We start from the raw sequence: 27,535 nt of genomic DNA, 5'->3' as shown, positions 1-27,535 counted from the left end.
ATAGATAGATAGATAGATAGATAGATAGATAGATAGATAGATAGATAGATAGATAGATTCTTTCAATACACTTACTGTTGTTTGACTTCATAGTACACATTTTTATAAGAGTAATGATTTACATTCTCAGTTTCCCATGTCGCCATCAAAAGAAGATCAACTCAAGGTTTCTTCCACATCTCAACACATCTCAGACTTAACACTAATTGGCCCTCCAGTCTACACTAGGGGTTTCTTTAAAGCTGTCTATTCAGAAAATCTCTATACAAGGACAATGAATAATTATTATATTATTATAATACAATGAATTGAATAAAGTTAATAGTGTACTGCCATGAAACCACGTAACCATACATTAAAAGACAATATTAAAAAAAAGAATTAGACTTGAACTTGAACTTGGCTTTGTTCGGACGCTCAGTAACCGATCGCTCTCCATGGTTCTGAAGCGGTTTTTCGTTGAGCTTGCTGGCTCTCTGGCTGTTGGATATCACTTACTATATCAAAAACTGTCTACTTTATACATACAAAAGTAAAGTTGTCATAACCTGATGTCAGCCTCATTTTTGTGCTGCATACTTCCTCTTTTCTTTCAATTAGTTGCAAATACCAGTAGCAGAGTAAAATAGATGAAATTGACAAAAAGCAACATTTTAATTTGATTGAACCAGTTGTATAAAAATAGCTAAATCTCCAAACACTTACCTAATCCCTTTTCTTTTTTAATAAATTCATGATTTTACTGCTTAGAAAAGTGCTCTATTGTTAATAGATGCATTGCACTTAAACAGATATTGTAAAAGGCAAGAACATTCTAAGACCCATGGAGGCTTTGGGTATTCTTCTTCTGACTATTTGTGATGATTGTGAGCCATTTTCAACTCCAGCACTAAAGAGATCATCAGTGAAAAATCAATTGCTTGGATTATAGGATATTCTAAATCGTTATAGCCTAGGTTGACGTGAGTAAAATCATGGTATTGTAATTTCAATAGAGATCTATACAAGTACTTAAAATAGCACCAAATTCTGCAACAAATAAAATATTGTTCATACAGCACCAAAAGGACATTTTACCTTCAGACAAAATGTTTTAACCACATCATATTAAAAAAAAGAAAAAAAGAAACACACATACTATATACAAATATACAGTTTAAATTTATTTAGAGAATTAGAAAGTAGGAAGAGTGCAGAATACACAAAGATTATTGTGAATTATTAAATTACATCGCGTATTTATATTAAATCACATATTTAAGGTGGCTTGATAATTTCCTTTCTAAAATGGTGAAAATACATTATGTGAGTGTTAATATTATGGCAGTTGATAATTATATAAATAAATCAGTGGTTTTCTTCCCCAGCCCAAACACATGTTTTGTGAGCTGAATGGCATCTCTAAATTGTCTGTAGTGTGAGAATACTGTAGGTGCGCGTATGTGCATGATTCAGCTCTGGGATTAGTTGGAATCCTCTCCAGGCTGTACCTTGCCTTGTGCCCCAAGTCTCTTGAGATCAAGACAAATTGAATGTGAAATATTATTATTATTATTATTATTATTATTATTATTATTATTATTATTATTATTATTATTATTATTATTATAATACTATAACGTATAATAATAATACGTTGGAACTGCTCAAACCTGAGTACACATCTGCGACCAATAGAGGGCGATAAAACCTTAGGCATTAAACCCAAATGTACAAATTATATTATTACACGCAGACGTGTACTCAGGTTTGAGCTGTTTATATATATATATATATATATATATATATATATATATATATATATATATATATATATATATATATATATATATATTTAGTTAGTTTTTTAAACCAAACTAAATTTATTGATGTATTTATTATGCACGTTTACTACAAATGAAAATCCAAAATATTGCAAAATATCCTGTGACAATTTAGAATAACTAACTTATCTGCCAGCAAGAAACCCACAGGGACACGTCCACAAAGCATTATTGATAATGATTCCATATTAAAAATGTAAATGCTTGTTTTTAAGTATACATTTGAAAGATTTTTAAAGCTATTGCAATCTTGAAGAATCGGCTCTTTATATGGAGTCAAGGAGTCAAATGATGTCACATGAATCCCTGAAGAGAGTTTCGGTCTCACACGCATTTTCACCCAATTTAACCTCTTATAACTCCTGGTGTGTGCACGTTAAAAGACGTATACACTGTATATACATTATTCCTAGGTCCGTGATGCAGAATGCAAAATGCGTTTCGAGATTCGAGCAACTTCCGGTTCTTTCGTGTAAGCATTAGTAGCGTGCCCCAAGCCACGCCCACTCAGCTAGTCATTGGAATGCGCTGTGGCTTGGCGCACCAAGCCACGCCCACTCAGCTAGTCACTAGAATACGCTGTGGCTTGGTGGGCGTGTCCACTCGACACTGTGAAAACATAGATGCCATGTTTTGAGCTTAGTTTTGTTCAACCTGACTTTGGGGGCTTTTGGCCATTTTCAAGACATGAAAACCAGAAAAGTATGGAGAGTGATGTGTGCTGTTTAAAAGACACAGAGGACGTAACGTCAGACTCTGGTCGCAGTGTGCAGATTGAGAGGTAACGCACAAACATAGTGACGTTTCAGACTCCAGCTAAGTGGCTATGCTAACTAACACACATAACACACGTATCACACACGTATCATTTTATAAGTCGAACATATTTACTAGATACAACAACCAGCATCGACAGGTTGCATTAACACTCACATGCTACTTTTTGAACAGCTGGATCCAGTTAATGTGAACAATCAGCTGGATCCAAATTCCTTGTGTGTGTCAACACACTTGGACAATAAACCTGATTCTGATTCTGATTCTACGAATCTAAAGTGACTCAGCTTCCACACTGCATCAGCTTTGCCTGTTTATATTATTGGGTGAAGGATCTCTATATGCAGCTTAATCGTACAGTAATAGTCAATATTTTACATTTCTTACTATTACCAATAATGTAGACGTGAAAAAAAAACAGCTTTGTACCTTGTCTTCCTGTCCTGAATTGTTCCAATCAAAACTGTTTATATTTTGATTGACATCTTTTCAGGCTTCATAGTAGATCTAGTTGAACTTTAAATTGTAAAGGTTTAGAGGCGGAGCTTTGTGTACATGATGGAAATGGGGGAGGTTCGGTGAGTAAAAAACATTCAAAACTTGTATAACCTATAAAATGTTGGTGAGGAAATGAGACCTTATACTTAATTAACTTTGCAAAGTTTGATTGGAAAAGGCCCTTAGAGTGTGATTTCATCGTCAATGGGTCATTGAATTAATCAGACAAAAGAAAGATGAAATATTTCAGTTTTGTTTTGTGATTCATCTGATGATAAGTGATTCATGAGTCAGAGAAGTTTTGCCTAATCATGATCTAATACTCTCAGTAATTATATTGTAAACTTAATCATCTTTACAAGCTTTAACTTTGGTCACAATAACCTCCCTTTTTTATCTTCAGCATTACTTAAATTTGTTGTTAGCCCTAGAATTGTTTGTTACTTTGGTGTAAATATGCTAATTCATGCTTTTTATAATTTTACATTTCTACAGGAGCAAAACGCTGATTGAAGAGATTCGTGCTTTGATCAAGAGCAATGAGCAGGAGTATTGCTCCTTCTGGAGGCCTGTGCTCCCCTGGGGTGGTGTATACACAATACAAGCTGGTCAGAATGCCATCTCTTGCATACCCCTGTATGTTAAAATCAATCTGAAAAACACCTGCACTATTGATGGCTTTCTCATGCTCTTGTACATCATCCTGCGGGATAATCAGATCATCCGCCGGGAAGTGGGTTTGTTCTTGGGGAAGAGTTTTGTGGAGCACTTTCTCTATCTGATGGACTCCTACGATTATACCATGGTCAAGATTTTGTGGATCTGGGACAGGATGTCTAAGCGTCAGTACCACTCAGAGATCCACCAGGCCGCTCTTGAGATTGACCTTTTTGGCAATGAGCATGATAACTTTACCAAGAATCTGGAGAACCTGATGTCTACCATTCAGGAGAGTTATTGCACCAACTGGTGCTGTCCGTCTCGTTTCCAGGAGCTCCTTCAGAACACCATAAATATCAAGTGAGTATGGGATTGTAAACCCTGATCAGTGTATGATGGATATATTCTTTTTTCTATTTCAAGCTTAGACAGTCAGATTTTGGAGGGTGGTAAACACAACCCATGCAAATCATTTAAAATATATTATTCAGCAAGAGAAATGTGTAATACGGGTAAATTCCACTCACAGTAGCATTAGCATACTAGCATTAACAGTAATAACTGTGACATAAATTAAAAAATACATGGGATAAAATCCACCCAATCAAATTAAGTGCAAATTGTTACTTCACTTTTTAAGTAGATTCTTTTGGTTTGTTTACAGCATAATGCCCATAATGTGTTGAAACTTACTTGTTTATAGGCAATACAGAATATTTAATCCAAAGGGAATGAATAGTGAAACAGATTTCAGTCCAAGCATATAGTGAGTACCGCAAGGCTTAGTTTTTGTAGTTGAAGTTACATTGGAGATCTAAACAAACACATTTACATTATAGCTATTAGCCGGGTCACTGGATATAATTAAGATTAAAGATTAAGATTAGATTAATTGAAACTATAAACGTTATACACAGGTTAACAGTGTTCTCTATTCTGCCTCCTGATATTTTGCACAATTCTTTGCACATTTCTACCTCCTAACACCATTTGCACTGTTAAGACCTCTGGTCTACAGAAATACAGTACACTACACTGTTTCCTTAGCCACTAGCAGAATGTCTTGAACTTGGCTCCAAAGTTCTCAAAGAAGTCATTGTTCTACAGTAGAACAAGACTTGACTGAAACCTACCATGGCTTCTTTCCAAAAATAAGCTCTTTACTAATAACACAGCCTTACTTCTCTAATGGTCTGTGTTTCATCTTTGCTGTGGTTTTCATTTCTTCCCTTGATATCCTGTGTGATGAAAATAAGCCTCAGATGTCTAGTGCTGATACAAAAAGATCTTCTAATGGTCTGCTTTAGCTCCTTTTCCTGTGTTCAGTGGTAATGTTGCTCTACCTTCCTTTCATTTGGTGTCTGAGTGTAAATGTCAGCAGCTTTGGGAAGTGCTTAAACTTTCCTATAAACCCAGTATATGATAACGTATGTAATTTCTTATATGTCATTTTTTTTTACCTTCAGCAGGATCAAGTGGGATATGATCAGATTTTCAGTGTGTCTATAGACTAACTTTATGCTATCTTTCTCTCTCTATAGCCCTCCAAATGAGCTTCCTGATGGAGATCCTATTCAGTCTGCAGTGGATGAGTTTTTCTGTCCGAAGACAGTCTTCTGCCAAGAATATAGGTGAAGCATTGTTAGTGGTCTTCAGGGGAGGTTCTAGACCTTTTTTAGGGTGGCTCCAGCCCCCCTGTCTGTGATCTCAGCCACCCTACAACTATAAGTATAATTTTTACTTTAAAAAATAAAAATTACGTTAAAATGCAGGACATGTCGTCGATGGGAACGAACATTATTTAACATCAGTTTGATCCAAGAGTGAATTTTTTTACTTTGCTTTTACGCACATGCGTTGTAATCTTTCAAAGTGCGCCATTAGCTGTCTGCTTTATTTAACCGGAGAAGCACAGAGTCAGTCAGAGCTGGATGCGTTTATCTATAACGTTAATCAGCGGAAAGATGCAAAGACGGTTATAGAAGGTCTTTTATAAATGTTTTTACCTTGTTAGCCTGCCCTGCAGCAGTGCTTTCAGTGTTATTCAGTGCTACCAAAATTAATTGTAGTTAATCATATAGAGTAGTTCATAATTTGATTCGCTAGATTGCTTATTCTTTGCAACCTGAAGCAATTGAGTATCGACTGTCACAAATGAAACATTTCTAACTCAAGATTGTAATGTTTACATTTGGAAAATTCTGACTAGTGCTCACACTTACAAATTTAGTATAGCACACACAAATCAGTCAAATGACATTCAAAGACATGCTTGTTTTTATAGATGGATATACAACTTTTTTTTTAAAAACGTAAATGCTGAAGAACAGGGAGGAAAGAAAGGTGGTGAAAGTGATAAAGACACTGTGGGAGGCAGAGTGTGCCTTTTGGCTTACTATGTAGTCATTTAATATATAATATAAAACTCTTCTTGTTTTAAATTCTCTCTGAGGGCTAAGCCCCCCTAAAGATGAAATCCTAGAACCGCCCCTGGTGGTCTTCATAAAATCTCTGAGTTTTTTTATGTAAAACACACCAACCAAGTAGAAAACATCATCATAAATCAAGGAATCCTTTAATGTTTTGTATGTATTTTTTCCTTTTACCTCTGATACTCATCTGCAAACATTACATAGTGATTTCAGTTCACTGTTTTGTAGGTGTACAGGGCTTAGAGAGTTCTCCCAGAGAGAGTTCTGCCACGGAGCTCCTCCCTTCATCATCCTTAACATGCAGATGTGGAAATCAGAGGACCTTTCGTACGTTCCGTACCATTTGGCTTTGTCTGATCACAGGTGTTCATCCTGATTTTCCCTACCTTTTATTTCTGCCATATAATTTATTATTTATTATTATTTTTAGGTTTTACAGGATCCTCATTACATTTCAAAAAATGTACCGTAACATTAAGCATTGTTTGAAGGAACAACAGCCTAAAATAAGTAAAAAATCAAATATTAAAATGCTAAGAAATAAAAATAAAAGTATAATACTTTGGAAGCATGAAAGCATGCAACTAGCAGTCTAGAGACAGATATAAATAATCTCATTTTCTGCCTAATTGGGTTTTGTGCAATAGCTATTAACATAATCATATTAAAATGTGCCATATTTTAGTTTCAGGTATTTCATTTGGATTTATTTGGACAAAAGAAAAGAAGGCAGCAATCATTTCTCTGTGGTGATGCCTTTGGTTTCAGCAGTAAGATCAAGAAACCGTACTTTAAAAAATCTATATAGTGTATATAAGCGTGTTTGATTAATTGAGTCTGAATGAGCTCTTTATCAGCTGCACAGGGTCATTTTGATTACTGGGTATAATGTGTATGCTTGTGTGGTTTATTAGTAGGTAATGTCCTGAATATGGATAATGTGAAGCAGAAGGCTGCATAGAGAATGTGGCAGATTAAATCCCAGAATGCAACACAATGTGATGTTGATTCCTAGGCCCCAGTGTCTGGAAATATGTTTGTATGTGTGTATATATACACATCATCTCACCGAAGTGAGTACACCCCTCACATTTTTTGTAAATATTTTATTATATTTTTTCATGTGACAACACTGAAGAAATGACACTTTGCTACGTGAGGTAGTGAGTGTACAGCTTGTATAACAGTGTACATTTGCTGTCCCCTCAAAATAACTCAACACACAGGCATTAATGTCTAAACTGCTGGCCACAAAAGTGAGTACACCCCTTAGTGAAAATGTCCAAATTGGGTGCACAGTGTCAATATTCTATGTGGCCATCATTATTCTACAGCACTGCCTTAACCCTCTTGGGCATGTAGTTCACCAGAGCGTCACAGATTGCCACTGGAGTCCTCTTCCACTCCTCCCTGATGATATCATGGAGCTGGTAGATGTTAGAGACCTTGCACTCCTCCACCTTCCATTTGAGGATGTCCCACAGATGCTCAATAGGGTTTAGGTCTGGAGACATGCTTGGCCAGTCCATAACCTTTACCCTCAGCTTCTTGGAGGTGATCTTGGTGATCTTGGAGGTGTTTGGGGTCGTTATCATGTTGGAATACTGCCCAGTCACTGAAGGGAGGGGATCATGCTCTGCTTCGGTATGCCACAGTACATGTTGGCATTCATGGTTCCCTCAATGAACTGTTGCACCCCAGTGACAGCAGCACTCATGCAGCCCCAGACCATGACACTTCCACAGACCATGCTTGACTGTAGGCAAGACACATTTGTCTTTATACTTCTCACCTGGTTGCTGCCACACACCCTTGACACCATCTGAAGCAAATAAGTTTATCTTGGTCTCATCAGACCACAGGACATGGTTCCAGTAATCCATGTCCTTAGTCTGCTTGTATTCAGCAAACTGTTTGCAGGCTTTCTTGAGCATCATCTTTAGAAGGTGCTTCTTTCTGGGAGGACAGCCATGCAGACCAAGTTGATGCAGTGTATGACGTGTGGTCTGAGCACTGACAGGCTGATCTCCCACCCCTTCAACCTCTGCAACAATGCTGGCAGCATTCATACGTCTATTTCCCAAACACAACCTCTGGATATGACGCTGACCACGTGCACTCAACTTCTTTGGTCAACCATGGACAGGCCTGTTCTGAGTGGAACCTGTCCTGTTAAACCGCTGTATGGTTTTGGCCACTGTGCTGTAGCTCAGTTTCAGGGTCTTGGCAATCGTCTTATAGCCTATGCATCTTTATAGCTAACCAACAATTCCTTTTTACAGATCCTCAGAGAGTTCTTTGCCATGAGGTGCCATGTTGAACTTCCAGTGACCAGTATGAGAGAGTGAGAGCAATAACACCAAATATAACACACCTGCTCCACTTTCACACCTGAGACCTTGTAACTAATTGGGTCCTAATTTGGACCTTTTCACTAATTAACTAAGTACTCACTTTTGTGGCCAGCGGTTTAGACATTAATGGCTGTGTGTTGAGTTATTTTGAGGGGACAGCAAATGTACACTGTTACACAAGCTGTACACTCACTACTTTACATTGTAGCACAGTGTTATTTCTTCAGTGTTGTCACATGAAAAGATATAAAATATTTACAAAAATGTGAGGGGTGTATTCACTTCTGTGAGATACGGTGTGTGTGTGTGTGTGTGTATATATACATATATACACACACACACGCTATATATGGCACAGCCGAAGGACAACAAAAAATGTCTTGGAAAACTTGTAATGACGATGTGCTGTTTTTCCCCCACAGGTACTCTCTTGAAGGCGCCACTCTCTTCAATAGGGAGGAGCATCACTACTCTGCAGCCTTCCAGATCGATGGGTACTGGATGCACTACGATGGGCTTCGGAGCGACAACTTAATCTTATTGAACAAACCACCAGAGCTGTTGCTTCTGTCCTCGCTGGTGTATGTGCGTTCTCATGAAAAATGACCCACACACTCTTTAGAGCAGAATCGGAGTATCTTTTCAGCGATTTCATTCCAGCTCAAATAGAAGACACACTTTGTTTATTCGGTTTGTCTCAAGTGAGTGTTGATTTTTCTGGAATGGAAACTTACAGCAGTACCACAGAGATGAAGACAGAAGATGACAGATAACCAGAAAGGCTAAAAGCATCATCACAAAGTCTTTGAATTCTCCTCATTTACCTTCTTAATGTCCTCTTGGTTGTCCTTGTTGTCTATTAATCAGTCAGTTAACTCACCAGCACTCTTATAACAAACATTCTCTCTTAACAACTGCAAATATAGAATTTTGCAATATTTGAATAATTATTCTTGCTTTTCTGTAATAATACAGATTACTTAAAATCGTAGCTTTTTAACTCTAAAAAAAAGCTTTCTACTTTCGTAACAAATGCTACAATTCGGCAAAGCCGAGTTAAACAGCTTTACTTTTTTAGGTTGTGCTTGGAATCCAAGAAATTGTAAATGGACTGTAATAGTTCTTGTATACGTCTCTGATATTGTAATAACTTTAATGCAGAAATTAAACGTACTTAATAAATACAACATAAATACATCAGTAACAACAAATTATTTTTTTAAAAATCGCAGCGAACACAAAAATCCAGGAAATCAGAGGACATTTCTGAAATCTGAAATTGATTGATTTAAAAGCTTCCCGATAGAATCCTGATCCACGCATATGGCAGCAATATTTATTTAAGGATGTTACTCTGGAAAAGCAGAAGTGTGATGGACTACAGCAAGAGACTAATCAACACCTGAAAGAGCTGTTAATTTGTACAGTTTTATATAATTGGTGTTGCAGAAAGTGCAACACCAATTTCTGCAGGAAGGACTCCTCAGGAAGCAAGCAAGGCGATTCCCCCCCCCCCCCCCTCACCATGATATAACAGTCTTGTTTAGATGTATATTTGTTCCATTTCTGTAAGAATTTTACTTTCCTCTCACCACATACTAGCCCTGAATTCTGGTGTGACTCTGACTTTGTTTTGTTTGGTTTATTTGTTGGCATCACTGATTAAGGCATGGGATTAAATTTGCTTTGAATAATTTTTTTAAATCGTTCTTTCTCATATATTACTCAGGATTTATAATACACGTGTGATCAGGGCCCGTATTCATAATGATGCTAAAAATGATCTCGAGAGCTCCTAAATTAGCTTAAAAATTTCTAACTAGGAATCATAGATCATAGTTCTAGAGATTCATAGATTCAGGACCATTCTCAGAGCAACACTAAGTAAGAAAAATCCAAAAACTTTTATCTTAGAAAGGAGGCGGGGCCTAACCTGGGATTGGTTGTCTAGTTTAAAAAACAAGTTTAAGTTTAAATTGTGGTCTATTATAAGCCTTCACTTGGGATTACGTTCGTGACCGATCATATTAGAGATGTGCTAACATCTGTATGCTACTAATATAATAAAAGTAATGTAAATGTAAAGCATTTATTTCATCTGTTTCGGAGTTGCCATAGTGGCAGAATATATATACATACATACATGCTGTGTCTGAGATGATAACTCTATGATTGTTCACAAAAATAATCCCTACATTATCTAATCTGTAGTGTTTTATTAACTCTCTATCATTATTAAATATTGTAAGCAATAAATCAATAAATTTCTTCCCCCTCTTCACCGTTCGGCCATTTTCTCCTCTGCTAAATTATTAAGCCTCTTAAAAGTCCTCCTAGCTACTCCTAACATTTTAGTCTTAAAACCTTTGAGCTCTTTTAAGGGTCAAGGTGCTTTGTGAATAACTTTTATCCTTATAAGGATCTTCTGTTTAATTTTGATGGGAAATGCCCACATTTCTAAAACTTTTAATTTAGAAGTAAGGTTTCTTGATCTTACTGCTGAAACCAAAGAGCAACTTTTTGCACTAAGAATTTTCATGAATACGGGCCTCTTTAAGTACACAATTTGGTTTACAATATTTGTAATTATTACCTAAATCATTTTGCACTTACATATAATTAAAACATAAAAAAACCTTTGGCTCCTTGGGTTTGTTTTAAGGATGGTTAATCAAACAAGAAATCACATTAAGCTGTGAGTGATATGGGATCATATGGTTCTTCGTCCTGTATGCAATAAATGGCTTTTTAATAGAACATTAGAGGCACATTAATTTCTTCACATACTACATCCTGGTGCAAGGTCTTCGTCAGGTAAGTGATGCACCCACACCTGACCTGACCAGCACGTCCTTATGTGGTTCTTCCTCAAACTGGAAGCACACAATTGTCTAATGTCTTTGTATGTTGTAGTGTTATAATTTCCCTTCACTGGAACTAAGAGACCCAAATCTGTTCCAGGTTGTTGAAGAACTCAAGCGTCCTGCACAGAACCATGACCTCAACCCCACTGAACATGATGAACTGCACTGACCATGTGCCCGAGTTTTTTCATGCTCTTGTGGCTGAATGAACACAAATCCCCACAGCCACAGCCCAATCTAGTGGAAAGCCTTTCTAGAAGTGTGACGTTTCTAAAAGCAAATGAGGGATAAATCTGGGTTAAAGCCCTTGGTTTTGGCACGGGTAGATACAAGAGCACCCACATCCTTTCAGTCATATAGATGTTAGAGTTGGTCTAGTTTCATACATTATCTACAGTGGTGTTCGGACTGATTGTGTGCCACCGGCTTTCAAACCCTCTGTGTTTCTAGATTAAGATTTCTAGATTCCAACACAGAGATCGCCATCTTTGACACTGGGGGATGTGGTCACTTAGTGGTTAAGGTGTTGGACTACTGATAAGAAGTTTGAATCCCAGATCCATCAGGCTGCCACTGCTGGGCCCCCATAGCAAGGCACTTAAGCCTTAATTGCTCAATTGTATAAAAAATTAGATTAAGTTTCTCTCAGTTAAGAGAAACTCAGTTAAGTCTCTCTGGATAAGGGCATCTGTCAAATGCCATAAAATGTAAATGTCTGGACCAACACTTGCACCAGTTACTTTACTGGGATTTCTCAGTGTGACATAATATAAATGTCACTCTAGCACAGTGAGTTAACACCAAAACAGGGACTGATTATATTTGAGAAGTAAAACAACACCGTAACTGTGCTAGCAACGTATATTAGGTGATATCAGTCACTAACAAATATTTTAATATATTTCAGCATGCTTAATGGCTTGGGAGTTTCCTTTAAAAATTGATACATTGCTCATTAATTATGGATTTTTAAGAAGCTTTGTGGAGCTTTTTTTAGTGATGTGTTGCTTACAATAATAATAATAATAATAATAATAATAATAATAATAATACACAGCAGATAGCCTTGTGAGGCTGGCATTTATTATTTTACTGGGTACAACTGCACCACACAGCTAAAGAAACTGGCAGAAATGCGCTCCATCTCTCTCTCGCTCTCTCTCGATGCTTGCTAAACTGAAAAATAAATACTGCATCTATTGATTAAGGTTTATCTATCCAGTAACAATCCACAGGTACATAAAAAAAAAAGAATCAAGATAATCAAATCACTTCAGACAACAACCACACACCTATGGGAAAAAACAAAACAAAAACAATCCAGGTGTTTAACATTGACATCAGTTTCACACAATGCTCTTTAGACATTGGAATCAAGTCTAAAACACATCCAAACACACACACACTCCTCTGATTTTATCCAGCTCCCTCATAAAACAAGCACTTTGGTGAGAGTGGTGACAAGACAGGAGTTCAGAACGATAACAACAAAACATCACAAATATCCCTTCATTTTGCAGTTTCACGTGTTCAGATTACATGAGATGCATATATGGCCGCCGGTGCTCCTGCTCTGAAGCCGCAATAAATCGGACAAACCATAGTAAAGAATGAAGCATCGTTAGAAAGGTTTAGAGTCATTACTGCATGCAAAGAACAAGACGAGACGATTCATAAACACATGACAAATGCAAGATCACGCCAGCGTGATTTTTTTCCCTTTTCTTTCTTTCATTTAATGCACAAACAACGATAATGAGATGACGTTATTATGACATCAATAGTACATTTATTATTAGCAAATAGTATGTGGTTCGTTTCACACAACCGGTTTCTCTAAACGCTCTCAAACTGCCTTTTATGTCTATCGATCAGCAAACCGTGAAAATCCACCCTGAATTTTTCCTTTCAAATGGTAGTTAGATGGATTTGTTCAGGGAACCGAAGTCAGTATTACTCGTGAATGATCCATAGATTTATTGCTGATGCAAGACCGTGCCGATCTTCATGATGCTTAACTTTCTTTTTTTTACCTTCATCTTGACTTCCTCATAAATAAGAAGCAGTTGATGTTAATTCTGTCTTCAGGCAGCATCTGTTGCAGGAGGAAAAAAAATTTATAAAGGCTTTTTATTCCTTTCTCTTTTTTCCCCCCTTTCCCCCCATTCACAAAACGAACCACTTTTAAATTAATTTTATGCCTTTTTGCTTTGGTAGTCCAAACCCTAATGTTGTGGTTATAATTACAGTTTAGAAATAAAAATGGATACTTGAGTGGGGAAAAGGTTTAAACGCTCCATATGACAGTACCGAGAAGCAGGAATAAAGGCAAAATCTGATTCTCAATAGGAAATGTGGTGGAGGAGAAAAAATAAAAAGAAATTAAAAAAAGAAAAGGAAAAAGACACTAACAGCATTTTGCTTTCACCACCACCACCACCAAAAAAAAAAAAAAAATTATAACATACACACACACACACACATACACACACACACACACACACACACACACACATATATGAAATGGTCTTATTGCATCATTTAAATGCCTTCAACTTAAAAAGTTTTACATACATATCACACAAAGTATTAAAGTGTTTAATAAGTGCAATGCAGACCTCCGTTTGTAAGCACAGCCATGTGCAAAGATCGCTCTGGGAAATATGTTCTAATATTGTCCAATCTGAGGATTATATTGTTGATCATTGTTGGGGAAATGTGTCTATTAAATGACTGACAGGAGGCCAAGCAAAATCTTTAAACAACCCTTCTCAACTTAGATAGCAGATATCTAGCATTCTTTAGCTAGACATTGTTCTGAAACAATACTATATTATAAACTACTACTATAGTAAAAAGTTTGATCTTTAAACCTTTAAATAAATGTTTTATTGATGGATTTTCCTAGTGATTTATTTATGACCATGGCAAAGTCCATGTGTGAAAATCATATGGGCTTCAGTCAGGTCACGCTTTTAATCACTTCACATAAAGACACAGATATGTTAGAAAGTCAACAGTGGAATAGATTATTTGCTGAAGGCTCTGAAATGTAAAGAATGAAATGTATGATGATTAATTATAGAGCTTGCTTGAATCTAATGTACACTATTTTTCGTTTATGTAAATGTGTAAACTACATGTAATCTGATTTTTGGTCAGATTTGTTGTACGGAATTAAACATACAGTACGGAAATGAACTTCTTTGTTTTCACGATATGAAATGTTAGAACTGATACTGAAGTTGGTCATTATAACCACAATTCGCCATAATTCCAGATGCTGAGTAAAAATGCCGGATAATTAATCAGAGTGATCTTATTGCACAGGGCTTGACGGAGCATCTGTACATGTAACAATAACAGAACACGTGCAAATAATAATAATAATAATAAAAAAAAATACTAATATCAAATACGCATTTGTGAAAAGACAGAAATAAGAAATAAATCCTGAATTATTAAGTAGCACCAGAAGAATTTTTCTTTTAACTCCCACACCTCTGCAATGGTTTAAAAAAAAAAAAAAAAAATCACATTCAACACTTGAAAAAGAAACGATGAAGAATAAAAGACATGGCCTGGCAAAAGAATGTGTTTACAACACAAAAAACAACAACAAAAATGTTCTACAGCTACCTAGGAAGAGGTGTGTAGATCTTGGAAGAATTCATAAGAGACTGCAGTGAAACATGGATATATTCAGTCCACACACACACACACACACACACACACACACACACACACACACACACACACACACACACACACACACACACACACACACCAGTGCAGATAACATTTACAGGCAATGCACTGGAGGATAGAATATATATTCTTTAGTCAAACTATATACAAGGTGAAGAAAGGCAGCCCTTTTTAAGTGTGAATAAAGTTTTTTTCCACTTTTTTGTGAAGCACTACTTTTGATGCAGATGCTATGAGCCCAGCCGGTGATTTAACCCCGAGTCTGAACGCTTGTCCTGCGTGCGTGCTCGCGCACACACACACACACACACACACACACACACACACACACACACACAATTCCTTCCATGACATGCATACACATCATCTACAGGCACAGACCTGTAGACAAACTGAAATTAAAGGTGCTAAGCTGCACCAGTGGCTAAGTTAAAAAGAGTGCTCAATAAATGGCATTACAAACAGACAAATGCCACAATGCCATCCAAGAACCACCAAAGTGACTGATGTCTCCTGCTGTTCAGAACCTTCTAGTCCCTCGCAGAACCCATACAGCTTTGGAGAAGTCTTTTTGCTCACATGTATTTCGGATCCATTGCCTCTACTTCCTTGAACACTGGAATCTAGCAAAGAATGGTGCTCTCTTTTCTTCCCTGGACCACACAGCTGCAGCGACCTTCTGAGGAAAGTGGTTCCAAAGATGAATGGGGAGTTAATAAAAGAAATGCAACATTTTTTTGTCTTTCTTGAAAAATAAAGTACCCTACGACTACCCCAGGGGTCAAAGAGCAGTAAGGCCAAAGTTACAGCGACAGTACATCATACCGCTGGAGTCCAGCCAGCTGTCCGAGATGGGGTCATAGCGCTGCACTGTGTTCAGGTAAGATGACCCTGAATGACCCCCCACCACATAGAGGCAGTTGTCCACGATGGCTGAGCCGACCCCTGTGTAAGAGATGTACAATGTAATTAAAGGGCTGCTTACTAAACATGCTGCCATCTGGTGTACATATAAAAAGTTCAAAGAATTTGGCAAGAAATTTCTAATTCCACGATAGGAATTTTTCTACTTTGCCCCGGTTTGCAGACATAAACAACACGGCAAATACAATTCCCTTTATAATATTTACAAATATTTCGGTGCAAAATGGGCCTTGTGTTCATAAATATGTGAAAAGCGACATGTGAACTAACAAGTCATAATTCTGTGCACTGGTAATAGCAGGTCTATCTTTAATAAATGCCATTGTAAGAAGTATTGAGGTGGTTGTTTTGTGGCCTAGCAGTGTTTGATTGTAAGTCTTCATAGTGTGTAGGTTAAGTTAAATCTCACAGAGTTCTAGTGTGCACACCCTACTTATAGGGTGTGCTGTATGCCATTTAACGATCCTCTTATACTCTGTAGGCTAACCTGGATTGCTGTACAGTTTAAAAAGATTTAGATAATTTTTTTGACATCATAATGACAAATACAATGTTGCTTTCCACCGTAAAATCCACTGGGTGGAGATCTTTCCCTTTAAAACATACAAGACCAACAGTTTATGGAAACCTGAACATCACAACCATGCGCCTTTTGAACATCCTGTTCTAGATTTAGTCCCGCCTTTGCTGTTATAATAACCTCTGTTCTTCTGGGAAGACTTTCCACTAGACTTCTGAGTGTGTCTCTGGAGATTTGCCCACTCAGCCACAAGAGAATTAACGAGATCGCTTACAACGTATGGTGTTAAAAGTTTGAGGAAGGAACACGTACGGGTGTGATGGTCTGGTGTACACAAACCTTTTGCTATATAGACAGGAGACTATTTCTCACCTGTGCGGGGTTCATTCATGGGTCGACATGCTGTCCACTGGTTCTGGTGAGGGTCATATCTTTCAATACTGGACAAATGTGACACACCATTATGTCCGCCAACAACAAATATAAACCCTAGCATGACTCCCACTCCAAAGTTTATTCTCTTGTTAGCCATGGGTGCTACCATTTCCCAGGAATCCTTGCTGGGGTCATAACGTTCCACACTGCACAAAAAAAAAAAAAAAAAAAAACATTAAATGGTTATAACAAATGAGTTTATCTATAAACTTGATCCATTTTCTGTTCTCCCAGATTATTTAGAGTCCAAGAAAACAAACATTTTATAATCTAACCTATTCAGAATCAGAGTCACACCATCATTACAACACGTCAACATAGAAAAGGTGTAAATAGAAGCAAGTCCCAGCCTGCAGAAAGTGTGTGCCATACATCTCAACACTATCTCATGAGGGAAATCTTGGTCAAGGAAACAGCACAACAAAAGATCTCTCGTAAGGGTCACAGCTCTTAACTGGGATAGTCTCAAGTTATTTCAGTAACAGAACAATACAACGTGTTCTGCTTCTTACCTCGCATGTTCTCGTGTTTATAAGAAGGGATTTGCCTCTGGTGGATTTGTCTTTAGTGATCTAAACTCTGGAAATAACAGCTTTTTTAGCAACAATCTCCTTGACATAATCCTATATATTATGCTGCACCTGTTTTTCCTGTATGTTTTTTTTCACCTTGAAAGGCACTCCTAAATTAATCTTTAAAAAATGTCCCTCATATGATCAAGAGAACTCTTGTGTACACCTACAAGCACTGAAAGCACTCACTTTGGCTACCGATCAGGCAAAATCAGGCAAAAAAAACCTGGTTATATTCTTTGTTTCATGATTTATCAGCCACCTTTTAATCACATCTACTCATTTTACACATCCAATGATGTTTCTAATTGTAAGACTTTTTAAATTATGAAATTATTCCACTATCATAATGAATCTCTTTCACTTTAGGGAAGGAACACAACTTCTAACACTGGTATACCAACAGGGCCTCCCTTTGCACTCAAAACAGCTACAATTCTTAAAACCATGGGTTCCACATGATGTTAGAAACATTTCACTGAGATTTGGGCACAAAAGTGCACATAATTGGCACCAACAATCATACTATGCTCAAAATCACTGAGATTACATTTTCCCACCATTTACCTGAAGCTTATGGCCAGTAACTGCATGAATTTATGCAATACACTGCTGTGACATGATTGGCTGATTAGATAATGCATGAATGATTAGTTCCTAAATAAAGTGCATATTCAATATTCATGCTCGTTATTTAAATGGTTACTTTATGGCAATCAAATATTAACAATACTGTACATAATGCAGAACAGGAAATACAGTTGTGGGGGAAAAACTTGACCTTTCACATTGATAATAATAAATATTTAGCCATCATTACATAAAATGAATCATATCAGATCTATTAACCATATATTACCTGTTCATATGAGCAGGTCCGTAGCCTCCGATAGCATAAATCATACCATTCAGCACTGCAGTGGCAAAGCAACTGCGTGATTTGGTCATGGGTGCCACAGGCTGCCACTCTTTCACTTTGGGGACATATTTTTCCACTGACTGGAGGTAGTACTGACCGTCATAGCCTCCAAGTGCATAAAGCTCCCCTGCTAACACCACAACCCCTAGCGTGCTCCTGCACTCAGCCATGTGCTCCACTGAAGACCAGGTGTTGCTGTCCGGATCCCATCTCTCCACAGTGCTCTCATGCCGCCTGTAGCTGATGCCCTGGCGCATGTGTGTTGCAATACCACCCACCACATACACCTTCTGGTCCAGAACAGCAACCCCGAACTCACAGCGGGGCATGCTTAAAGGGGCCAGGCCAATCCACGAGTCTGTCTGAGGGAAGTACATCTCCATGCTGACAAAGATTGAGCAATAAAACATACAGGGAAATTAGAGTGATAAACTTCAGAATCCATTCTGAACCTTAAACCTGATAACAACAGTACTTGGAGCTGAATTTTTTATACACACATTTAGAAATGTATGTTTACTCTTCTCACCTTTCCAAAGTGGCAAAAAGTCCTGCCTTGCCTCCTACTGCAACAAGAACCTTTGGTGCACAGCGTGGTCTGGTGGACAGCACCGTCTGGTAGGAAAGCCTGTGCTCTGGCATGAAATGGTACTTAAGCGCCTCGTTGAGAAGATGTTTGCATGTGTGGTCGTCCCGGACGAGGTGATTGGCTTCATAGAGGCGCGTCAGAAACTTAACACTGAGCAAAGGCAGCCGCACGCTGTGCAGTAACTGGGCTAGGTACTGTTGCCTCTCACTCAGATCATACTTGATCCAAGACTCAAGCGCATAAAAGACTGTCTCCTCTGTGAGCACTTTGAGGCAATCACTGGACACAATCTCGTCCAACTCCTCCCTGGTTAGCTCAAAGAACTCCTCTGTCCGGCAGACCTCCTCAAAGTTCTCACAGATAAACTTGGTGGCTGCCAGACAGAGGTCATGACAGCCATAAGTCTCTGCAAAGCGTGAGATGCCGATGCAATTTGCGGCATCCAGCTGGCTCTCCAGGAAGCTGCAGCACTCGTTTAGCACAAGTTTCACCTGTAGGAGATTAGCAGCTGGAAGGAGGGACTCCACTGTTTCCTGTGAGATGAAAACTGTTCCTGTGTATGCATATTCCACGATGGCCTAAAAAAATCATAACAGCAATGTTTAAAACTGCACACTTTATAATCAAGAAATTTTGCTGCTTCTAAAAAAAAATCATTTATTCCAGCTGTTGTGTGCCACATACTCTGTCAACCTTAAAACTTTGTTTAGATGAATTGCTGTGAACCTGTTTGTTACCTGTAGTGCAGCTTCATCAATGCACTGAAACTCAACCTCTGAGGTCTCCTTCTCAGAAAGATTGCCTGTAAACATGGCCTTGAAGTACGGGCTGATGCTGGCCAGCACCACTTTGTGCGCGTGGATCTTGGCTTCACCAACACGTAGCACTATGTCACACAGTTCGTGATCTTGCCGTAACAGCTGTAGGCCTTGCAGCAGCTGCTCTGAGTGAGGCCGTGTCAGACTGGCAAGCATATAGGACTGGGCCTGCTGGTCCATCTGTTAAGAAAAACATATGCACAGCAGAATTTATCATGTCAGCTTCTCAGTGACTTCTTCAACCACAGAAGTCGAATCATTTCCGTCATTAAAAGCTGAACAATTAGTGCACGTGAGGTGTTTCTAAGGCTGACAGAGCACATGTCAGTGTGTGGACTTAATTGATATCTTCCCCTTTTCCAGTTTCTAGAGATAACCAAAGAGATGACCCAAGAGCCTGCAGTACTGACCCAACACTGTTATTCTTGTAGAAAATGAGCCTTCCTACAAGCTCCCTCCTAGTTTATATAAAACAGTCAAAGTGTTTGACTATGATTTCCCCCCTTTTTGTGCAGAAAGAAGAATGGCCGGAGGTATTGTGCAAAAAAGTTGCTATCATGCAACATTTGTTTTCATTTTTTGCTGTTCCAAACTCCATTTGTATTTCACAAAGCAAATAAATGCTTATAGAAATAATGCCAATATTATTGTGTTTACATTTTGCCCTGGTCATTCCATATACAAATGATGGTGAACTGGGTTCAGGGATCTTTTGAGCATTACAGCAGTGGAATTCGGAATTTCATTGGCTTTTTCTCAGTGCTGTTCTTGCTACTAACCTCAGAGGGGTTCATTCACACGAAGCAAACAGAATATTGGAGCATTGAAAAAATCAGATTGGTAACTGTATAGTCTACATGAGAAACAGCTGGTGACAGGGAAATCGAGGCGAATATTTTATATCGTGAACTAGCCTGAACACATGTACACAACATAAAGCACACTCTGTACCTTTATCTTGGGTCATCACAGTAATTGTATGAAAGGAGGCGGAATTTAGGTTTTACATCATTTTTTTTCTGTAATCACAATAGGTTCTAACAGCAGAGGACATAAAAGGACAGCATTGTTTGTGCATCCTCCTCCTTTACCCAGCCCTGCGTCAACAACAAATACAGTGCAGTAGGAATAAAATCTTTGCAAAAAAGGTCATATAAAAATAGACAAAATGAAAGTTTTTTAAAAAGCTGTAATACGCCTAAATTTTCTATTGCAACAAATAGTAAATTATTCAAAGATAAGTAAACTGTTACCCAAAAATGGTGACAAATGAAATTCACATAAGTAATATTGAATCATTTTTTTTAAGATAATAAAGATAAACACTAATCAAATGCTACACCTCTGAGGCTTTTTTTTTTTAATTTGGATGTCACTAAGGATGAAGTTTTACACTGGGCGATTAAGATTACTGAGAGTAATTATTATCATTATTAATGTAGACACTGTGCAAAATGATCCAAATAAAATCTTGACAAGATTCTATAACAGACTTTGTGATAAGACACAAAGTTGTTCTCCAGAAAACTCCAGAAGGTTTGTTCATATCATATCATATCTATACCAAAAATTGCAAATCCACAAATTGACATTCAACTGCTTGAAAGTGAACTTACAACCCAGTAAACATGAAACTTCTCCTTATGATTGGTGAGCATGAGAATTCATGTTGTGGGCGTGTCTGTGAAATGACTGTCAAGAAGACAATCCAAATACATACAAAGATTCCTAACAAGATGATGTTTTCAAACCTAAATCACTCATTAATTGTTCTGAGACAATGGCTTGAACTATTTATTCTAAATAAGTTTTATCTCGTTATTTGTATTATATGGATAGAAACATTATGTTTATTGCATCTTATTAGAGTTGCATGTACTGTACATCCTTAATACACTTCAACTAGCACTTCTTTCCCTATCTTTTGCATTTATAAAAAAAACAAAAAAAAAACACAACCTTTGACACTTTTTCATTGTAACTTTGAACAATGTTTTAAACTCATGATATTTTAAGTATGTAACCTAGTGAACCAGCATTAAAGTATTCAGTGTTAGAGATTTAAGCACGTCTGCCAAATGCTGTAAATGTAAATTTACAGGTAACTGTTTTGACGTTACCAAGAACTTAGGAAACGTAAGTAAAGCTAGGTCAAAAATAGCATTTTGAATCACCAGTATGATGCAAAACGGTACAAGACTCCAAAATATACCATTTATTAGCTAACAGTTCAGTTATTCTCACTTCAAAATAAAAAGAACATTAACAGTCGCTATCTACGAAGGACACCAAATCACCTGCCTGAATTCGGAGTATGACAACCAAGTTAACTTTAGCTAGGCGGCTAAAATTAGCTTGCTAACATGCTAGCTGTTAGTGACTACCGTTGGCTGGATACAACTGTTGCTAAAAATAAACATTGCTAGGCTACATCCACTAGCCTTAGCAACAAAGCTAGTCGAGAACTGTTCTTGTCCACGGTGGCGTTTTAAATATTAAAAGTTGAAACAATATGCTGATAAGTACCTGTATCCAGGGCTGCTCTCGGACGCGTGAGTGAGCGAGGTGTATTGCGATAGTGGAGGGCTTACACGGCACCAGTGGAAGAAGCCTCCAGCGTCTATCTGCAAAACAAACACAAAAAGGTGGTTCGCTCTGCGTCACTTCCGGGACTACGGAACCTTAAAAAAAAAAAAAAACCTCAGGCATCTGACGAAAACATGAGACCCATCATACCATGTGTTTATTACTTATATTAAATGTTTAAATGTTTGCAGCACAGGTAATCTAAACGCTTTCAATTGTCACTTTAATGATTTCTAGATGTTTTCTACTCCACAACAACAACAATAATAATAATCATCATCATAATCATAATCACAATAATAATGTCTACATGCATGGCATTAAACAGCCACCTTTATCCACAGCAACTCACAGAAATCATTTGAAATCACTATCAATAAATAAATCCTGATACTGGTTCACTATGTCAGCTACTAAAAGCACTATCTGTTTAAAAACAAACCTAATAACCTGTTAGGGTGGTAGTATGGTATGAATAACACAATTACTCATGTATTTCTTACACCGTTTCACCATTTCACCATTCAACCGTTTCACTACACTATCATTAATTCACAAAACAGGGGAGCAAGGGTAGTATCAAGTATATGAACACGGTGTATGAATCAGTTTTAAAGTATCTAAAGTTATTAATATTTCAAATGATATATTTTTACTACCAAGTATAGAGTTACCGAATGCAGCCCTTTTCTCAATTGGTGTGAAGTGAACACTATATGACCACTGCTTACCAGATATTATCTGACTGGTGGACAATTTCCCGCACAGAAGTGACATTGACATGACGGTGGTATTTCAGTCGGTTGTGCATTAGTGTAAATGGATCAGTTCATTCCAGCACCTGAGTTCCAGTACAGAGAAGACCCTTGATGCGAGACTTCCTTGTATCTGGGATAGTGGGCACATGTGAACTAGTCTGTTTTTGTTAGCCAATTATCAGTGTTTTAAATCGATGTGGAAAGGCACAGGAAGCCAGTTGAGGGAATTGGGTAGACTTGATGTGGAGAATTCATAAAGTTTGAAAGCAAACTGTAAACTATATTCTGGATTAGTGGTTGCAGTGGTCAGATGGCATGCAGGGTATGACATGTCAGGAGTGATTTTGAAGTTGTTCAGTTCTTAGGGATTTGGTAGTTTAGTGGTGAAGGTGTTGGGCTACTGATCTAAAGGTTGTGAGTTTGACTCCAAGGTCCACCAAGTGTCCAACGCAAGGCCCTTAATCCTCAATTTCTCAGATAATGTAAGTTTGAATGTAAACTGTGTAAGAAGTCACCAAAATGGTCTACATGCAGAGAACAGCCAAGAACCTCCTGATTTTATAAAAGTGCGTATTGACTGACTGAATGGCCTGTGGGAAGAAACTTCTCCCCTTCTCTCCTTGTTGGCTTTCAGGGCACGAAAGCACTTCTATGACCACAAAAAGTTTTTTGCTATACAGCTAGACAAACTGTAAAAGTAAATAAAAAAATAAATTATTATCTGTATGTAAATTACTAACTGTCACTAACTGTTTATCTGTGTACTTTTTCTTTTCCACTGATACTTTCGTCACTTCACACCTTTGTACTACCACACTTTTTCCCTCATGTATGACAAAATGTTTACTTTCTCTTTCGTCGCTTAATTATATTGCGTATAATTGTAGGAGATTTTAACATCCACGTTGATGATACAAACGATGCTTTGGGACTCACATTTATGGACCTACTAAACTCATTACAAACTAGATTTGTAAAGTTCGTCGTGACAAACTCTACACTCACAACTACTGTGCTTAACAAGTACAGGACAGGAAGAGCTAGATAAACTTATTACTACAGATAAATCAACAACTTGTTTACTAGATCCCATCCCAACTAAATTACTGAAAGAAGTGTTACATACAGCTGGCGAGCCTCCTCTTAATATTATTAACTCCTCGTTATCTATAGGTCACATCCCTAAATCTTTCAAGTTGGCAGTTATTAGGCCCCTCATTAAGAAACCTAATTTAGATCCTAATGAACTATTAAATTACAGACCTATTTCACACCTTTTGTTTATGTCTAAAATATTAGAAAAGGTTGTGTCTGTTCAACTGTGCTCCTTCTTACAGGAGAGCAATATCTTTGAAGAGTTTCAGTCAACTTTCAGGCCCCATCATAGCACAGAAACTGCACTTGTTAAAGTTACAAATGACTTGTACTTAGCTTTGAAACAAGACTGCATGTCACTATTAGTTCTACTTGACTTTAGTGCTGTATTCGACACTATACTGTAAATCACAAAATTCTCCTAGATCGCTTACAAAATTACACAGGTATTCAGGGACAGGCTTTAAGTTGGTTTAGATTTTACCTGTCTGATCCATACCATTTTGTAGATTTAAATGGTGAATACTCCAGTTTATTGCCAGTTAATTATGTTGTCCCTCAAGGATCAGTTCTAAGACCTCTGCTTTTTTTTGATATACATGCTTCCCTTAGGGAACATCATTAAAAGATATGGGATTAGTTTCCACGTTTATGCTGATGATACCCAGTTATTTATCTCATCAAAACCAGATGAAATAGCTAAATTGTCTAAATTAACTGAGTGCGTTAAAGAGATAAAAGATTGGATGACCTGTAATTTTCTATTGTTAAATGCTGATAAGACAGAAATACTACTGATCAGTCAAAAAACCAGTACACAGCTCTCAAACCTCAACTTCCATTTAGAGAGATGACCTCTAGACTGGACTATTGAAATGCATTACTAGGTGGTTGTCCTGAATCTTTAATAAATAGGTTACAGTTATTCCAAAATGCAGCTGCCAGAGTTCTTACCAGGTAAATAAAATATGATCATATAACCCCAATTCTATCATCTTCACACTGGCTACCTGTTAAGTTTAGAATTGATTACAAACTGCTGCTACTTATGTGCAAGACTAGTAACGGTTTAGCTCCCATGTATCTAACTAGTTTTCTGACACGTTACAATCCTTGACGCCCTCTGAGATCACAAAACTCAGGACTTCTGTTGGTTCTCAAAATATTAGTCTACTAAAGGTGGTAGAGCGTTTTCGTATTTAGCTCCCAAACTTTGGAATAGTCTTCCTGATAGTGTTCAGGGCTCAGACACACTTTCCAAGTTTAAATGTAGATTAAAAACATATCTCTTTAGTCAGGTGTACACTTAATACTTCCCATAATCTTGTGCTCTAATACATCTGACCAAATGCACATTATCATCTTGTGCTCGCTAATATTATGAATAGCAGCTACGTTAATTCCTCTCCAGTGCTTCTCTCTTTCTACCCATCCTGAGGCATCCAGATATTGTACCAGTTCCGACTGTCTTTTGTACCATGAGGATTTTGGACCTCCATCAAGATGAGGCTGACTGTGAGGATCCTGAGGCATCTAGAGATCTACCAGCTCCAGTTGGACTCTGCTATACTAAAGAGGTGTGGTCTTTGAGGACAACAATCTCCTCATCAATACAACATTTATCAGACTGTTTATTTATAATCACACATTCCAATGTACCCCAAATGAGGATGGGTTCCCCTTTGAGTCTGGTTCCTTTCAAGGTTTCATCCTTTACCGTTCAAGGGAGTTTTTTCCATGCCACTGCCGCCTGAGTCACCTCAGACTTCCTGATTGGGGGTGAATACTAATAATCTTTATATTACTCTTTATATTAACCTTTTGTTTTACGTTTTATGTTCTGTAAAGCTGCTTTGAGACATTGTCGATTATAAAAAAAAGCGCTATACTCAGGGCAGCATGCACACAGCTAGAGTTAACGTAGCAAAGCCAATAATCCAACTACCTGCATGTTTTTGGGAGAAAACCGGTGTACCCAAAGGAAACCTCTGTGAACACAAGGAGCACAACTCTATGCAGTAACCAGTGTATCTGTGTACAACTCTACCAGTGTTGTAATGTAACGAAGTAAAAATACGTCGTTACCGTACTTAAGTAGAAATGTCACGTATCTGTACTTTACTTTGCTATTTATATTTAGGTCAAATTTCACTTTTACTCCACTACATTTCCGAGATAAAATGTATACTTTTACTCCGTTATATTTCAAATAAGCGTCTTCGTTGCTCGTTACTACAAAATAAAATCAGAAATGTGTGTGACTGCAATAAGGGTGGTTTGGCGAATCACTGCTCCTAGATTGCATCACGCACGTCCGCACGCCCTACGGAGAAGCACAGGCACGCGCCGCGTGCACGCGCAATCAGAGCTGGGGGCGTTTATCTATAACGGCGGCAACCAAAAGCAGTGAAATGTCACTATTCTTATTACCAGAGTTGATAGTACAAACGAAATATTAATGCAATATAAATACTAAATAAAAATAACATTTATTTGGTCTTTGTCTTGTGAATATTAGTTTATTAATGACTGCATTCATTGGACACACTGTTTGTAGAGAATGCACACATACATGAACTGATTTGTTTCAAGACTGGCATCATTACATCATGCATAAAATTTTGGTGTCCACTTTTGCCATTTAATAATACCATAACTTTTGGCTTACTATGTAGTCATATAATATATAATATAAAACTAAACTTGTTTTAAATTCTCACTGAGGGCTAAACCCCTAAAGATGAGATCCTAGAACCGCCCCTGCTCTTATGCCTACCGAAAATCACTGAAATTTTACTTTTTACTTTTACTTCAAATACTTAAGTACATTAAATATCAGAAAATGACTTTTGATACTGGAGTACAGTATATATCAGATACTTTAAGACTTTTACTTGAGTAATATTCTAAAAGGTGACTTTCACTTCTACCAAAGTCTTTTTCTAGTACGACACTTGTACTTTTACTCAAGTATTGCTTTCTAGTACTTTATACAACACTGAACTCTACGCAGTAACCATTGAAGCTGTGAGGTGCTTTTGAATTCTAAGCATTGTATATGAAACTCTACATTGTTTTGTGTACTCAGTTACAAATATCTCATATGTAATGAAATGATTATATATATATATATATATATATATATATATATATATATATATATATATATATATATATATATATATATAAAATATGATTTGAAT

General features: G+C 37.4%; 2 protein-coding genes across 10 annotated transcripts; one reads left to right on the top strand and one right to left on the bottom strand.

The window, feature by feature from the left end:
• The first annotated feature begins 2,367 nt into the window (after positions 1-2,367).
• On the top strand, positions 2,368-10,238 carry c12h14orf28 (chromosome 12 C14orf28 homolog). 4 transcript variants are annotated; one of them, XM_027159960.2, is made up of 5 exons: positions 2,368-2,604; positions 3,594-4,118; positions 5,300-5,389; positions 6,419-6,517; positions 8,967-10,238. In XM_027159960.2, exons 1-5 carry the CDS (start codon positions 2,447-2,449, stop codon positions 9,148-9,150), a joined length of 1,056 nt encoding a protein of 351 aa, XP_027015761.1. In that variant the 5' UTR covers positions 2,368-2,446; the 3' UTR covers positions 9,151-10,238. The 4 variants fall into 4 exon arrangements, with proteins under 4 accessions (XP_027015761.1, XP_027015763.1, XP_027015760.1 ...); XM_027159959.2 differs by having other exon boundaries at positions 2,369-2,604; positions 6,419-6,553; XM_027159961.2 differs by lacking the exon at positions 2,368-2,604 and adding an exon at positions 2,690-3,178 and having other exon boundaries at positions 6,419-6,553.
• A 2,231-nt stretch (positions 10,239-12,469) lies between these two features.
• On the bottom strand, positions 12,470-22,558 carry LOC113651231 (kelch-like protein 28). 6 transcript variants are annotated; one of them, XM_027160008.2, is made up of 8 exons: positions 22,420-22,558; positions 19,813-20,073; positions 19,016-19,653; positions 18,427-18,870; positions 16,933-17,141; positions 15,942-16,061; positions 15,696-15,795; positions 12,470-13,503 (listed from the first exon to the last, which is right to left on the bottom strand). In XM_027160008.2, exons 2-7 carry the CDS (start codon positions 20,071-20,073, stop codon positions 15,740-15,742), a joined length of 1,728 nt encoding a protein of 575 aa, XP_027015809.1. In that variant the 5' UTR covers positions 22,420-22,558; the 3' UTR covers positions 12,470-13,503; positions 15,696-15,739. The 6 variants fall into 6 exon arrangements, with proteins under 6 accessions (XP_027015809.1, XP_047677328.1, XP_027015808.1 ...); XM_047821372.1 differs by having other exon boundaries at positions 15,696-15,792; XM_027160007.2 differs by having other exon boundaries at positions 12,470-15,795.
• Positions 22,559-27,535: the final 4,977 nt, after the last annotated feature.

Source organism: Tachysurus fulvidraco, chromosome 12 (genome assembly GCF_022655615.1).
Source record: "Tachysurus fulvidraco isolate hzauxx_2018 chromosome 12, HZAU_PFXX_2.0, whole genome shotgun sequence".
NCBI lineage: Eukaryota > Metazoa > Chordata > Actinopteri > Siluriformes > Bagridae > Tachysurus > Tachysurus fulvidraco.
This window is presented reverse-complemented; position numbering and strand designations above follow the sequence as displayed.

Bases quoted from the DNA above. Each gene is read 5' to 3' on its own strand.
- c12h14orf28 (XM_027159959.2), top strand. From the start codon at position 2,447: ATGCCATGTTTTGAGCTTAGTTTTGTTCAACCTGACTTTGGGGGCTTT. The intron at 4,119-5,299 runs GTGAGTATGGGA...CTCTCTCTATAG, and splicing joins CAGAACACCATAAATATCAA to CCCTCCAAATGAGCTTCCTG. The intron at 6,554-8,966 runs GTGTTCATCCTG...TTTCCCCCACAG, and splicing joins TTGGCTTTGTCTGATCACAG to GTACTCTCTTGAAGGCGCCA.
- LOC113651231 (XM_027160007.2), bottom strand. From the start codon at position 20,073: ATGGACCAGCAGGCCCAGTCCTATATGCTTGCCAGTCTGACACGGCCT. The intron at 17,142-18,426 runs GTAATATATGGT...TTTTTTGTGCAG, and splicing joins GGACCTGCTCATATGAACAG to TGTGGAACGTTATGACCCCA. The intron at 15,796-15,941 runs GTATGATGTACT...CACTTTCCTCAG, and splicing joins CAGCTGGCTGGACTCCAGCG to AAGGTCGCTGCAGCTGTGTG.